The following is a 14,926-nucleotide window of genomic DNA, read 5'->3' as shown; positions in this document are numbered from 1 at the left end:
AGTAGTAATGAGATCAGGTTTCTCAGAATAAATAACTTCTATTCCTATGTCTGCTAATTTGAATTGTGAGGAAATCAGAATCAGCAATTCTAGCATTGACGTGAATTTGTTCATCTCTCCTTCCCAGAATATCTGTCACTCAAAGTGGTTTTAAAAGCATTGGCCAGGGCTTCCCTGGTGGCGCAGTGGTTGAGAATCTGCCTGCCAATGCAGGGGACACGGGTTCGTGCCCTGGTCTGGGAAGATCCCACATGCCGCAGAGCAACTAGGCCCGTGAGCCACAACTACTGAGCCTGCGCGTCTGGAGCCTGTGCTCCGCAACAAGAGAGGCCACGACAGTGAGAGGCCCGCGCACCGCGATGAAGAGTGGCCCCCGCTCGCCACAACTAGAGAAAGCCCTCGCACAGAAACGAAGACCCAACACAGCCAAAAATAAATAAATTAATTAAAAAAAAAAAAAAGCATTGGCCAGACCCTAGAATAGCAAAATCGAAGGAAATGAAAAGGTGTGGACTTAGTCTGATGCACTAGGTTCTCTCACTGGAAGAATGAGGGAAACCATGGAGGGACTCTGCTGTGAAAATCCTAGTACAAAGAATCAGGTTTCTGTGGGATACCCCAAATTACCCTATTTCTGAGTGGTCAGCTCGAAGCCATGAGATTCAAAAATATAGCTGTGGACAATTATTCCACTAGAAACTGGTTTTACAAAGATTTGGAGACAGTTACTTTTTAAAAATTTTGTTCCAAACTGTAATTAGTTTGGCAAATGCCTAGAACTAGATATCCCTTCTAGTCGGGAACTGTGAGATTGCAGCTCCTAAAGCATTCACCTCATTGCTCTTTCCTCTCTCTTAAATGCCCCTTGATTTTGGTTCAACATGACTGAACTCTCACGAACTGATAGTCACCTTCAAAATCTTATCAGTGGACAACTCCTCCTCTCCCATTTTCACACATTCCTCAAAATTTTTCTATTAAGTTAAATATGGAGGACTTAACACTTTGACTCAGGTCTCCACTAAAATGGAAATAGCACAACAAAAAAGTATCAGTCTCTAAAGACAAAGAATAAATGGCAGGAACAATAACATACAAGAGATACTGATAAAATTTAGAAGATGGAAAGAAGATATATAAGGTGTTAATGGCTTTGTACAGTAAAGAAGTAGAAAAAGATTCAATCTACGGCCTGCAAAAAAAAAAAAAAGAGCCAAAAAGAAATAAACATGCATCCACAAGATTCTGGAAGAGTTTAGGAATTGGAAGCAGCAGATTAACTGAAAGCTAGAGGAAAAACCAGCACTCAAAATGGAAGATTGTTTAAAAAGTGTGTAGGGAGGTGTGAGCCTCCAGACACTCCCTCCAATCCTGAACAGAGAGACAACTGCCCTCTCTCCTCCCTGGTAGAAAACTTAGATTTACTCTGTAAAAAATCGAATCATTGAGACACTGGCTTACAGTTCAGTCACCTATAGTAACGTCTTCCTCTCAACAATCTTCACTTAGACACAAAGAGCTTCCAATCGTGATTTTATCGCCTCCCTTTTAAACATAAATAAGTAGTCCAGGATCACCAGACAGTTGGGAAAGCCTCTGATACAACAACCAGTAACACAAAATAAGCAAAAAGAAAAAGAATACCAAAAAGACAAGGAAAATGTATAAAGTAAAAGAAAACTTTCAAAATTTTTCATTGATGCTTCAAAGAGATATCAGAAACATTAAAGTCACGAAAGTAAAACAGAATGTAATTTTTTTTTTTTTGGAAAAATTCTGTGAACATAGGCTATTTTATTTCCACAGGGGATGCATTGGAAACTTTTTTAAAATTTAATTTAATTTAATTTTTTTATACAGAGGGTTCTTATTAGTTATCTATTTTATGCATATTGGTGTATATATGTCAATCCCAATCTCCCAATTCATCCCACCACCACCACCCCACCACCAGAATGTAATTTTTTTTTTTAATGGACTAGACAGAAAATAAGAAAGAGCCACTGAAAATAAGAAATAGAATAGCAGGAATTTTTAAATTCAGTAGCAGGGTTAGAAATTGAAGTTTGAACTTATCCCAGAAAATAGAACAGAAAGATGAAGAGAAAATAATATTATTAAAAAACAATAAGAAAATTAGAGTATCAGTCCAACACCTGATCAATAATAGCTTCAGAAAGAGAAGGGGAAAAAAAGAAGAAAGAAAATAGAAATAGAAGGCCATTTCCCAAAAATAACACAAGAAATTTCACGGAACTGAGGACTTAGAGATTCTGGACAGAGAGAGCTACTGAGAACCCAGTACCAAACCACCTCATGTAGGATTTTGATATGATCCCAGTGGCTTCCAGAGACGAGGGACAATATGTGGTGTAATCTTTTCCAGCTGTATCTAATCAGATGTAGATAAAATCCATTCTTAAAATATATTTAAACATGAATTTGTGCCAATGTGATTTAAATGGTAAATAGCCTTTTTCCATCTAAAAAACAAAACCCAGGGAATTCCCTGGTGGTCCAGTAGTTGGGACTCTGGGCTTCCACTGCAGGGGGCACGGGTTCCATCCCTGGTCAGGGAAATAAGATCCCACAGGCCTCACGGTGCGGCCAAAAAAATAAATAAATAAAAATAAAATAATAAAAAATAAAATAAAAACCCAAAACAAACAAAAACGTAAGTCAGAACTGCAAATAATATACATAATATCTGGCTATCACATCTGGCAATGTTTTTGTCAACTTCTGATCTGAGGGTATTCTGCCTGTAATTAGAGCATTTCTGATGTCCATCCTACTTTGTCATGAGCATACAGATTCACACATGCAGCAGCTCACTGAAATCTCACAAATGGAGGATTTTCCCTTCCATTTGTGGGAGAAAAATAGAATAACATACCTATTAATTTGACTGTGGCTGATTTTTCTGTATTATGTACAATGAATCCAAGATCTGAACATTATCCGGCTTCTAAAGAACCCAACTGGAAGCCACAGGAAGTGGAGCAATAATTATTTGGAGTGGTAATTTTTTCAAGTCTAGAATTCTACAAAAGCTAAACTATCAAAGCAATGTGAAAAGAAAAGAAAGAGCTTTTCAGACATGCAGAGACTAAAAAAATTTACTTCCCATGCACCAATTAACAGGAAGCTACAGAAGATGTGGTCCTGTGGCCCACCAACACAAAGAAGTTAAGAAGAAAGGATTCCCACATCAGAGAGAGGTGAAGAGAATCCATAGTACGCTAATGAAGAGAAGTCTCTTTATAACAGTAAAGTAGATCTAAAGAGCAACTAGTGCCAATGGAGCAGGAGAAGGGAATACTACAAAATTGACACCTTCATTAGGGAAAATGAAAAAGAACAATTAACTGAAATTTTTATCTACTTGTGAGGAGTTTTCCATTTTTACTGGAGAGTGTACTGGAGAATTAGTGATAGATACTTAGAAAACTAAGCAAACAAAAGAATAGGGAAATTATTTCCTGGAAAAACGAATAAACAAAAAGTAAAACAAAAAAGTGAAAGCAATCACAGTACACTAAGTGGCTCAGTTGTGAACGATATCCATATAATCATAATGGCAAACTTTAAATATTGATTTAACCAAAAATGTTGATATATGAGTGTAAGGGAATGGGGGGTGGGGACAGGGAATATATGTATGGTGGAAGGTGTTAGAAAGCTGAATTCTCATGCACGTATTAGGAAATCAGTAAATAATGTCTACATTTGAAAATTTAGAAAGATGACAAAGTAGAATTTTGTAAAATAGCTATCAACACATAAACATGGTTATAAATAGCTAATATAGATGAAAGTTGTTGCCTCTGGGGAACACAAATGTGGACAGAGGTAGACCAGAAAGGCTGCTCTTTTCTTAAAGCCCTATAGTACTACATGGCTTGTTATACCCACATATATTAATTAGATATAATTAAAATTTAATTGAAAAGATGTGGGAAGACAATTCAAACTTCCTAAAGCATGTTGGTATATTAAAATGAGAATAATTGAGAACTTTTCCATGTCAAACCAACCTAGATCTAACAAACCACAGAAAAACATGAAAGATTAAAATTATACTTTAGAAACTGAGTTCTTAGATCAAATAATGCTTTTTAATATATTTAAATGTCTGATTAAATGACTTATTAATGAATACTAAATATCGCAAATTTGTTCTTTTAGGAGTCAGGACTATCTAAATGGATAGGAAATAAATTATCTCCTCTAGGTTCATTACCAGTCTGGCTAATAATTCTCATATCTTCTTTGCTCGTCACATCTTTAACAGAGGTAGCCAGCAATCCAGCTACCATTACCCTCCTTCTTCCAATACTATCTCCATTGGTGAGTATCTCATTTATCCTATTTACACTATTCATTGAAAGAATAGCGTTCTACTTTGTGTGTTCTCATATTGCAGTGTGGAATCATTTGGGCCCTAAATGGTCCCCCTGTAGGTAACTTACAGAGTGGTCCTTATTTGCATTCATGCTTTCTTAGGAGACCTCAACTCAGGAGAACTCTTTTCTTCCATGTTCAAGCAGCATGATCTTAAGTGAACCCTCTACCTTCTTTCTGCCCATATTTTTCATTTGCAGATAAACGGGAGGGTCAGCCCAGATCCTTTCCAGCTCTAGAAGACTTTGGGATTCAGTGCTTCCTGGCAACTTTAGTATTTAGATCTCTAACACTGATACTTCTCCCTCCAGAAGATGTCTTGAATTTTTGAGAAGTGCTTCATATAAGTAATTTGCAAGGGAATAAAAAGCTATGTTTACACTTCAGGCTTCAAGCTTAAATGTCTTAGATGCAGTTCTCTACAGCCCAGGGAAGAATTTAAAAAGATAAGTAAGAAGCAGATTTGCAAGGAGAGAGAGGGAAAGACTGTCTCTCTTCCTCTCCACCACTAGCTGGCAATTACAAGAAACAGCTTCAAGTAAAATGTTTTTCTTATTGGGACAGATGAGTTTGCTGAAAGGAAAGCACTTTGGATGAAGAAGGATTGCCCTTCTGGAATTGTTCTGCTACCAGCTCAAGGGGCAGATGTTGGCATTCTTGAGCTGCTTCAAATTAGAAAAGAAATGCAGGCAGGTTATGTTGGTAAAATACAATTTTGGGTTTTTTCTGGTTTTTATTTCTCAACATGGAGCAGTTAAAAAATCATGTGATAAATTAAGAATAGTAGCAACTCTTCTGTGATGATCCCTAAGAAAATTTTAAATTATGTATGTCACAGAGGTAGTAAAGTTAATGGAATGATGAGAAGCTTTGGAGCCAGAGGGACCTGAGACCTACATAAGCTCTACTGCTTGCCAGCTATGTGTTTGGATCAGTTACTTTAACCTTTATGGACCTCAGTTTCTTCATCTGCTATTTGGGGCTACAGTTATGATCTTTTAAGGTTGTAGTGAAATTTAAATTATATATATAAATATACAAAGTTATTATGTTATACATTATATATATGTTAAATTTTACATATATCTTATATATATTATATATATAACATATATAACATATATATATACACACTTAGCACAGTACTTAGCACTAGATCAGTAATAAGCAGCTGCTGTTTTAATTTTGTTTCTGGAATAAATGATACTTTATTTTCTAAATGAACGGAGCTATAATGCTTAAATGGATGCCATCACCATATAAACAATGATAAGAGGAAGATACGTTTTCTAAAAAATATTCTTCCAGTTATAACTGCATTTATGTATATATAATTTTATGTCTTTATATTTCAATCTGCTTCTGGGAAAGTTTATTATAATAATTTTGCTCATTTTGATGTCTATCTCAAAATTTTACTTAGACTCCTTTTTATCTTTTCCAACAGGCTGAAGCCATTCAAGTCAACCCTCTTTATATTTTGTTACCTTCTACTCTGTGTACTTCATTTGCATTCCTCCTACCAGTAGCAAATCCACCCAATGCTATTGTTTTTTCATATGGCCATCTAAAAGTTACTGACATGGTGAGTGAGCTGAAAGAATGCTATCAGGACCAATAGACATTATTTTGTGATATCTTGGGTTGTCTATCCTTTTATACACTAGTCAACTGCTAGGAAATGCATAGGCTGAGTACTACTTCTGAAGGTGAGCACATGACTGGCCATAGAATTGTTTTTAAGAGTGATACTGGCCATAGAATTGTTTTTAAGCATGATAACCAGAAGCAAACATGCCATTAATATTTATAGTCACAAATACAGAGATATTGAATGCATCAGTAACATGCTGGCAGAGGAAGAGAGCAAAGAATATGCTCAACACAATGGCTTAAGCTTACATGTCAACATCAGGACCCAATTTGACCTAGGCAAAAGGAGGAAAGAGGGTTAATGAAATTCAGCAATCAAGCACTGTGGTTTACTATCATGAATATTTACAGAACTGACATTTGCTCTGAATAAGATGTTGGGCTCAGTGCTTGACTGATGAAAAGTCATCTTTCTTGTTCTGATTCTAATAGTGGCACCCTGAAATAAAACGAAATGAAATGAAGTGAAATGAAATGAAATTAGCACAAGCAAGTAATAATAGAAAATTTAAGTGACAAAACGTGCACATTTTGCCAATTACAAAAGGAGTGGTAGAGAAGGACTAGCTTGAGAATATCCTGCTCTTCTCTCAATCTTGATCACCAGCTTCCGAAACAAACCAAGCAAGACTATAACTAAAGGCAATTCAGTGAGTTTGCTGTGCAAATGCAGTTCCAAGTCCAAAGCCCCAGGTTCTTTTCTTCCAGACAGATTGCTGTCCCTAAACCCCTGTAATGTAAAAATTCTGGAAATGCCTCCATGCAGAAGTCGTATCTTTGGGTAAAGAAAATGAGCACAATATACAATATAAACAGTGTGCTAGGTATGTGAATGTTAAAAAAAACAGGATTCTAAAATAAATGAGAGGCTTGCATGGACAGAACAGGAGGCCTCTATAATGTTTATTTTGCCTTGGGGCTCCATGTTTTAATACAGAGAATGCAGAGATAAGCAAGCTTTCTCTGTAAAGAGCCAGAGAGTAAATATTTGAGACTCTGTGGGCTATAGGGTCTCTGTCACAACTACTGAATCATGAAAGCAGCCAACAACAACATGTAAACAAATGGGCAGAATTGTGGTCCCGCAAAACTTTCTTTACAAAAACAGTTTATAAGCAGTAGTTTGCCAACCTCTGTCTTAATAACTAGAAAGCAATTTGAGATTGTTTAATGCCACCAGAATAATGATGTCAGAACTAGAAAAATGGGAACTCTAAGAAAGATGAATAGGAGAGGTATTAAATCTCAATAAGAGAATACTGAAGGCTAAACTAGAAATAGTATGGAGTGAATATGAAGGATTCAGTTTTCATATAGTGACCTGAACCTTATTTTCACTGAAATACAAAACCGCAAAACTCAAATCCTGATTTGACATGAAATGGCAGATTTTTAAAGGGATTTTTCTCTAATCAGAATGACTTCAGTATATTCCTAAGAGGAACCTCTCTGAGACTCTCCACCTAAATGGCATTTAGTTGGGAATAGATTCTTTTTTGACATGAATGGAAGGACCCCTTGTCTTATGAAACCAATCATTGATACTAATCATTTAGGATGCATGTAAATCTGACATATGCCTTCTTCAACAGTATTCCAATTCTCCCATAGGTTGTTTTTGGGTTTTTTTGTTTGCTTGTTTGTTTTTGAGACTGACATTCATGCTCTTTCGTATTCAAGGTTAAAGCTGGACTTGGCGTTAATATTGTGGGTGTTGCGGTGGTGATGCTTGGCATGTTTACCTGGATTGTACCCATGTTTGACCTCCACACTTACCCTTCCTGGGCTCCTGCAGTTAGTAATGAGACCATACCATGACAAGCATGAATGCTCTGACTATCCTGTGGTGGGTTTTGGGAACCACTAAGAATTCACTACAAAATTTGGCTCTAGAAAACTGATGACACTTAAATTAGTCCTGGCATAGCTGCTGTAAAACACCCCAAACCTGCTTTGAGATGCAACCAAGACCATCTATGTGCCTTCATGAAGAAGCCCTCAGTTGAGATTTTGCTCATGGAGCATATGCATCCTGCTTCATCATAAGAATAATTTATAACTTGACCTTCAAGAGATTAGGTCATTTGCTTCATCTTAACACTTTGGGTTCAGTGTAACATTTCAAATGTCAATTTGTTATTTCAGAAACTTTCCATAAAGGTAGAAATAGAAAATAAAATATACAAGTTAATTAGCTACTTGTATAAATCATTTGTGTAGTGTTGTCCAAGGGAATTTTCTGAAAAATCAAAGCTGTGGTCATCTGGTGGTGCAAAAGAAAAGTTTAATCTAAATAAAATATACATTCCCTCATTTAAAAAATATTCCAATCAGATTACTCTTGAAATATCCATATAGTATAAAAATTGAAAGTAGTAGTTGCAAAATTATAGCTGAATCCACTAAACAACAGAAAATAGATAAGGATTAATTTCTATTTGACCCTATGGTTAAAGTATTGATAATATAATTCATACTTTTATGATCTCGGTGCACTGAGAAATGCACTTTGTAGAGCTATGGATAAGGCTTGCTATGACTTGCACTATTAGCACAGTATAGTTAGGAAAGAAAGCTAAACAGTATAAAATTATTAACACATTTGTGGATTTTTATAACAGTTTTGCTTAAATGTTTATTTTATTTCAGAACTACATAATGTCATATATAAAAACAAGAAATTCCAAAATTTAAATGAATTATCACTGTGTATGCAGATACAGAAAAAAGTCATGTAACTCCACTGCATGAACATTGAAATGGAATACCAGAGGGAAAATAAAGAATAAAAAATTGAAACTGTTGATATATTTGCAAAAGAAAAAAATAAATTATTTATGTGCAAACCAAAAAGAAAAAAGAACTGAACATTCAAACAAAAGTAGGAAGAAAATAGTCTCCTAGCATTCAGGATGTTAAACTGTAAGGTCTACTGGCATTCCAAAATTAGACTAAAGGGAAAAAATTGACAAAGACAAAAAAATGTGTACAGTTAGGAAAATATGGAGAAGTTAAAACAGAGCAATTCTCATGCTAAAAATAAAATGGAAGACAAGGTTAAAAAACCCCTTTAATAGCTTTAATTTTCATAGAGCTCATCAGACCTGGTTTGGTTTTTTTGTGCAAATGACATTATTTATAAAGTTATTCTTGAAAATTAAATATGGTAAAGAGGGTTTTTTAAAGTTATACATTTCTTTAAAAAATTATATATAATAGCCCATGTTTATTATGTCTGTTTATTACTCAATGCAAAATTAACCACTTTTTCATGAAAAAAAATGTGTCTATTTAAGCCTGACAATATAATATTGCTGCTTGTTGTATATCATCTATGTTCACCCTATTCACTTGTTCCCTTCCCTATCATATGTTACACATTTATGATCCATAGTATTTATTACATTTCTGCTTTTTTCTAGTCATTCAATTTATCAGTGCTGAATTATATGATGAATATATTTTCATTATGAAAAAATGAAATGACTTTTCAAATTATAATAAGTTTTGCTCTCAAGAAAATAATATAAACATTTCAGCTTGAATCATTTTAACAGAATTACTTCCAACAGCTGCCAGCTGAGTGCAGGAAAAATGATACTTTGTTAAAATTTGTTTAAGTGAGCCATATGGTTCTCTTGTTACATCTTTATGTTTAGTTGATATATCAAAAATGACTTAACTCATCCATTTCACATTTGTCCCATTTACATCAAAGTTCTCAAGCTCTTTTAGTTTGAGGGGTGCACACTGTCTTTGAAAGTTTCCAAAAGACAGCCTAAACAGATGATCAGACAAATCTTTGTCTTCCCACTCTAGGGTAGACAGTGTTTTTGTTCTTATATTGAGCCTTACTTAGAAGTTAACTAGAAGGCTTTGTCACTTTAAATCCCTGTATCTTGCTTAGGGTTGGATCTTGTCTAGATAATAGGAGCAATTTCACTAAGTGCCTATTTACTGTCTGTTCCTTGCAAGTGCTTAGAGGGCTCCGCAGCATGTGTGTATCCTTCACTCACCACAACTGCCACTGTACATGTCAGCACCTCTAGAATTCAGATTTCCTTCCTTTCAAATGTGTGCACTGTTTTCACCCTACCTGGTCTCCAAGGCTTTGTTCTCTCCTTTTTCAGCCTGGGAGGTGGGAAGGTACACTTTTAGCCAGTATTACTAACTAAATTTATTAGCAAAATTTGATAAAACAATATCGTGACACATTAATTGTGTCTGGACATGTGTACTACATATTATTATATGTCAAAGTTTATTATTAGATATTTTATTATATCTTTGCCATGGCTAAATGTTTGATAAGAATCTTTGTGATGACACTTTTGTTCCAAAGTTTTCTTGGTTTAGTTATTGAATGATTATTATCTTTACTTGTGTGTGGATTTTTCCCAATTAAATATTTTTATTTTCAGGAGGGAGAGGATTGTACTAGCAATGAAACAGTAAACCCAAACAAACATTCAGTTTTATTACTGTAATGTAATATAAAAATAAAAATAGTTTAAATTGTTACTCCAGGGCAGCATCAGCCATGTTATTCCCAAACGAAGTATTTTAGTCAAAATAACAATTTACTAGGTAAGTTTTGGGAATGCACTGGGAATGTCCCCAGTGCAGAGTAAGATCAGATTAGTCCAGGAGTAAATAGTAAAAACAGCACATAAATAAAGTAAAAATTAAAAGGTTTTCCAAATATGAGGACCTTCATTTGTTTAGGAACAAAAAGATGTGGGGTTTGAAAAAAGAAATAGAAGGGCTTTTCTTAATGACAGTATGGTGGTATAGACATTGGAGGCTAGAGGTGGGGGAGATCTTCTTAAGGCCAAATAATAATAAATATTGTATAACATACATTACCATGTAGGCAAAAAAAAAAAAGTCCTTAAGAAGAGAAATATATAGAAGGACCAGCAAATGTCCAGAGACTTAAGGACTGAAGATAGAAACTGCTAGTCCCTAGAGATACTGAAATTTTCTTTTAATAAGTACACAGGGTATGAAGGATGGGAGACCAAGCTAGGACCCAAGCAAGTTAGGGGTTGAATGGAAAATTACATAGAGTTAGGATCTCCAAGGGCTATACTCTCAGTGAAAATGAGAAAAAAACAAAAACAAAAAAAACCCACCTTGTGGAGGGAAACATCAAGGGAATTTTCATGTTTTGGCCTATGCACTTGGTGGAGGGATAAAATCTCCTTTGAAAATTCATAACCATGCAGGTTAGGGGCCTAAAGTCTCAATATCAGTGTGTGTAGGGACCTCAATCTGAAACGTAATTTTAAAACAGTCCTAAGTTGATAATATCCCCAACTGTCTGGCCAAAAAAAAAGGAACACTTTCTTCAAGTTGGGGCTCAAAGAATTTCTAAGATTATAATCCAAACCCATAAATTCTGCCAAGACATAAAGCATTTTGTGCAAGAGACAACATAAACAGAAGAAATAGAATCCAAAGTGCAAAGACAACAGATATTCTAATTATTAAATAAAGAATATAAAGTGAAGACTCATAATGTTAGAAAATATAAAAGAGGGTCTTGGAAATACATAATAAGTATGGCAGGCAGAATTCTAAAAATGTCCTCCTAAGATTTCTGTCTCCTAATTATTCAATCAAACACTAATCTAGATACTATGAAGGGATTTTGCAAATGTGGTTGAGATTATTAATCAGATGACCTTAAAATAGGGAGATTATCCCGGATTATTCAGGTGGAACCAATGTGATTATATGAGCTCTTAAAAGCAGAAAAGAAAGGCAGAAGAGTCAGGTGGGTGAGATCAGACAGAATGGGAAGTCAGAGAGATTTGAAACATGAGAACTGGACCCCCCAGTGTTGCTGGGTTTGATGATGAAAAGGGTCACAAGCCAGAGAATGCAGGCAGCCTTTAGAACTGAGAATGACCCTGGTTGAAACCCAGCAAGGAAACAGAGGCCTCAGTCCTACAGCTGCATGGAACTGAATTCAGCCAACAACATGATAAGCCTAGAAACAGACTGTCCTCAACGCAACCCTGCAGACACCTTGATTTTAGTCCACTGAGACTTGTATTGGACTAATCTGCTAATCTACAGAGCTTTGAGATAATAATAAGTATTGTGGTAGTTTGTTATGGCAACAATAGAAAACAAATACAATGAGGAACTAGACACCCTGAAAAGTGACTAGAAAGATATGAAAAGGATAGGGAGGGTGGGAGGGAGATGCAAGAGGGAGGAGATATGGGGATTATGTATATGTATAGCTGATACACTTTGTTATAAAGCAGAAACTAACACACCATTGTAAAGCAATTATACTCTAATAAAGGTGTTAAAAAAAAGATATAAAAAGGTGTCAAATAGAAATTTTAAGTAGAAAAAGTATAATGATTTAAATTAAAAACTTAATGAATAGGTTAAATAGCACTATACAAACTGGAAAAGAAAGTGTGTGAACTTGAAGACACATTTAAAAAATTATTTAGAATACAACACAGAGATAGACAGAACTCTGAAGGGGAAGTTAAGAAAAATGCAAGCTAGAATGAGAAATGTAGCATATATTTAATCAGAATTCCAAGAGTATATAGTAAAAAGAATGAGGGAGACACAATCATTGAAGATACAATGGGTAACAATTTTCCAGTATAGTGAAAAAAAACAATCAAGATTTTCAGGAAGCATAATGAATCCAAAGCAGGATTTTTAAAAGGGAAATTTGCCCTCACCTACATGAGAGTGAAACAGTAGAACACTCAAAAGAAAGAAAAGGTAATAAAGAGAGGGAGAGAAGAAAGACTACATACAAGGAACTATAATTAGACTAAGGCTACCTTCTCAAGAACAATTGGAAACAGTGAAGAATCTCCAAGTGCTAAAACAAAGAGCTATCAACCTAAAATTGTACATCTAGAAAGTCTATGTTTCAAGAATGAAAGAAAACTAAGGAGTTTTTAAACCAATAAAAACTAAGAGAGTTTACCAATAACCAAAGTTCATAAAGGTACGTCTAACGTATGTAACAAAGGAAAAGAGAAAAACAATTCAAGACAGAAGTTCTGTGACATGACAAGAAATGGTGAGTAACCAAATTGGTAAATATATGGGTTAAAAAAAAACTAGAATTAATACTGAAAAAGCATAAAATAAGTTCAAAGAAAAGTATTCTAATTTAGCTCTCAAGCTTCCACTTTTCTCAACAGCGGAACACTTTAACTAAAAGTCAATTTAGTCATTTCAGTGTTTTTTCTGATTTCAGAGTTTAACTTAGTCAACTTAGGTTTTTGTTTTTTAGATCCCCTCTCTTGTTCCTTTCTTCTTGAGGTTTTTATCTAAGTTCTGTGAACCTTACATATGAAACTTGCACTGGATGAGTGAGATGCATCTGGTCTTTGTGATCAGCAATTGTCTGTGTTGGCTTCCACTGAGATGTACAATCCTCTGAAATGTATGATTCCTATCGGTTTTATCTTTTACTTCTGATTCCAAGATCTATTCATGCTCCCTGGCTCATGTACCTCTCATGTCATGCCTAAAATCAACATCTCTTCAACGGAGCCACAAGCCCCACTGACCCACCATTTCAAGGGTGTAGGGAAATTTGGATGCCCTCTGCACCTCTCTGGGATCCTCTGGGAGGAAACTGTATCTCAGGCCCACCTGTATTAGACACTCCTTGCCAATAACCAACTCTACTGCAGAGCTTCGTGTTAAGTGCAAGAGAGACGGAGCTTGAAGCTCACATCTTTCACCTAGAAGAGTCAGTATATTAGTAAATTCATGGCAAAAATAACTGATGTAACCCATAGCCACAGACAGAGCAAATCAGCCTAGCTCAAATGAAGACCAAAACCATTGTGTCTAGAGCAGTGCTTATGAGCATAGTATAATCTGGAGGCTGCCTTCCAGGACTGAATGCTTGCTCCACAACTCACCATACCATCCTCAGATGTAATTTGACCTCTATATGCTGCAGTTTCCTCATCTGAAAATGGACCACTGATGACACAAGAATATCTTCATAGGGTTATGAGAATTAAATTAATTAATACACATAAAACACTTAGGGCGGGCTTCCCTGGTGGCGCAGTGGTTGAGAATCTGCCTGCCAATGCAGGGGACACATGTTCGAGCCCTGGTCTGGGAGGATCCCACATGCTGCGGAGCAACTAGGCCCGTGAGCCACAACTACTGAGCCTGCGCGTCTGGAGCCTGTGCTCCGCAACAAGAGAGGCCGCGATAGTGAGAGGCCCGTGCACCACGATGAAGAGTGGCCCCTGCTCACCGCAACTAGAGAAAGCCCTCGCACAGAAACGAAGACCCAACACAGCCAAAAATAAATAAATAAATAAATAAATTGGATTGTTTACCAAAAAAAAAAACTGTTGAAAAAAACACTTAGGGCAGTGACTGGCCATAATAAAAGCTCAATATTAGGTTGTATTCTTATTACTGTTATTTTCTTATCATTCCTTAGCACATCACCAGAAGTAATTGCTCACATACAGTCACCAAGCTTGGTCAAACTCCTTCTTCAGAAGACTTTTAGCCAGAATCTCATTGAAACCTTAGGTAAGCTAATTTTGTTTAAATTTAAAAGGTTTCCCTTAGTAATAACACTTAAACAGACATTTCCAAAGAATCATTTAACTTTTACCCAATTACTCTTTGGTTGAGAGAGCACACTGAAGGTAAAACAGTGAACAAAGTGTGCATTTTTAAAAATGCATTTTCACTTTACAGAATTCAGCACACAAAGAAAATATAGGACAATTTAGACACTGTATACAATACTAAAAAACAAGTTCAATACCTTATTGGAATAATGTGGTATGTTGGTATCAAATGAGCCTCTAACTCCATTAAACTATTCTCATTA

General features: G+C 35.6%; 1 protein-coding gene across 3 annotated transcripts in view; it reads left to right on the top strand.

Annotated features, from left to right (window-relative positions):
- SLC13A1 (solute carrier family 13 member 1) overlaps positions 1-14,288 on the top strand; it is an 81,789-nt gene extending 67,501 nt beyond the window's left edge. The window contains exons 13-15 of one of the 3 annotated variants that reach the window (XM_061197995.1): positions 4,189-4,350; positions 5,852-5,989; positions 14,165-14,288. In XM_061197995.1, coding sequence (XP_061053978.1) covers positions 4,189-4,350; positions 5,852-5,989; positions 14,165-14,242 — 378 coding nt within the window. In that variant the 3' untranslated portion in view covers positions 14,243-14,288. Of the gene's footprint in view, positions 1-4,188; positions 4,351-5,851; positions 5,990-7,737; positions 8,265-14,164 lie in introns of those variants that run through there. The other 2 variants (XM_061197994.1, XM_061197996.1) reach the window with 2 other exon arrangements.
- Positions 14,289-14,926: the final 638 nt, after the last annotated feature.

This window comes from Eubalaena glacialis, chromosome 8 (genome assembly GCF_028564815.1).
Source record: "Eubalaena glacialis isolate mEubGla1 chromosome 8, mEubGla1.1.hap2.+ XY, whole genome shotgun sequence".
Classification (NCBI taxonomy): Eukaryota; Metazoa; Chordata; class Mammalia; order Artiodactyla; family Balaenidae; genus Eubalaena; species Eubalaena glacialis.
Note: the sequence above shows the minus strand (reverse complement) of the source record. Positions and strands in the feature narration are given on the sequence as shown.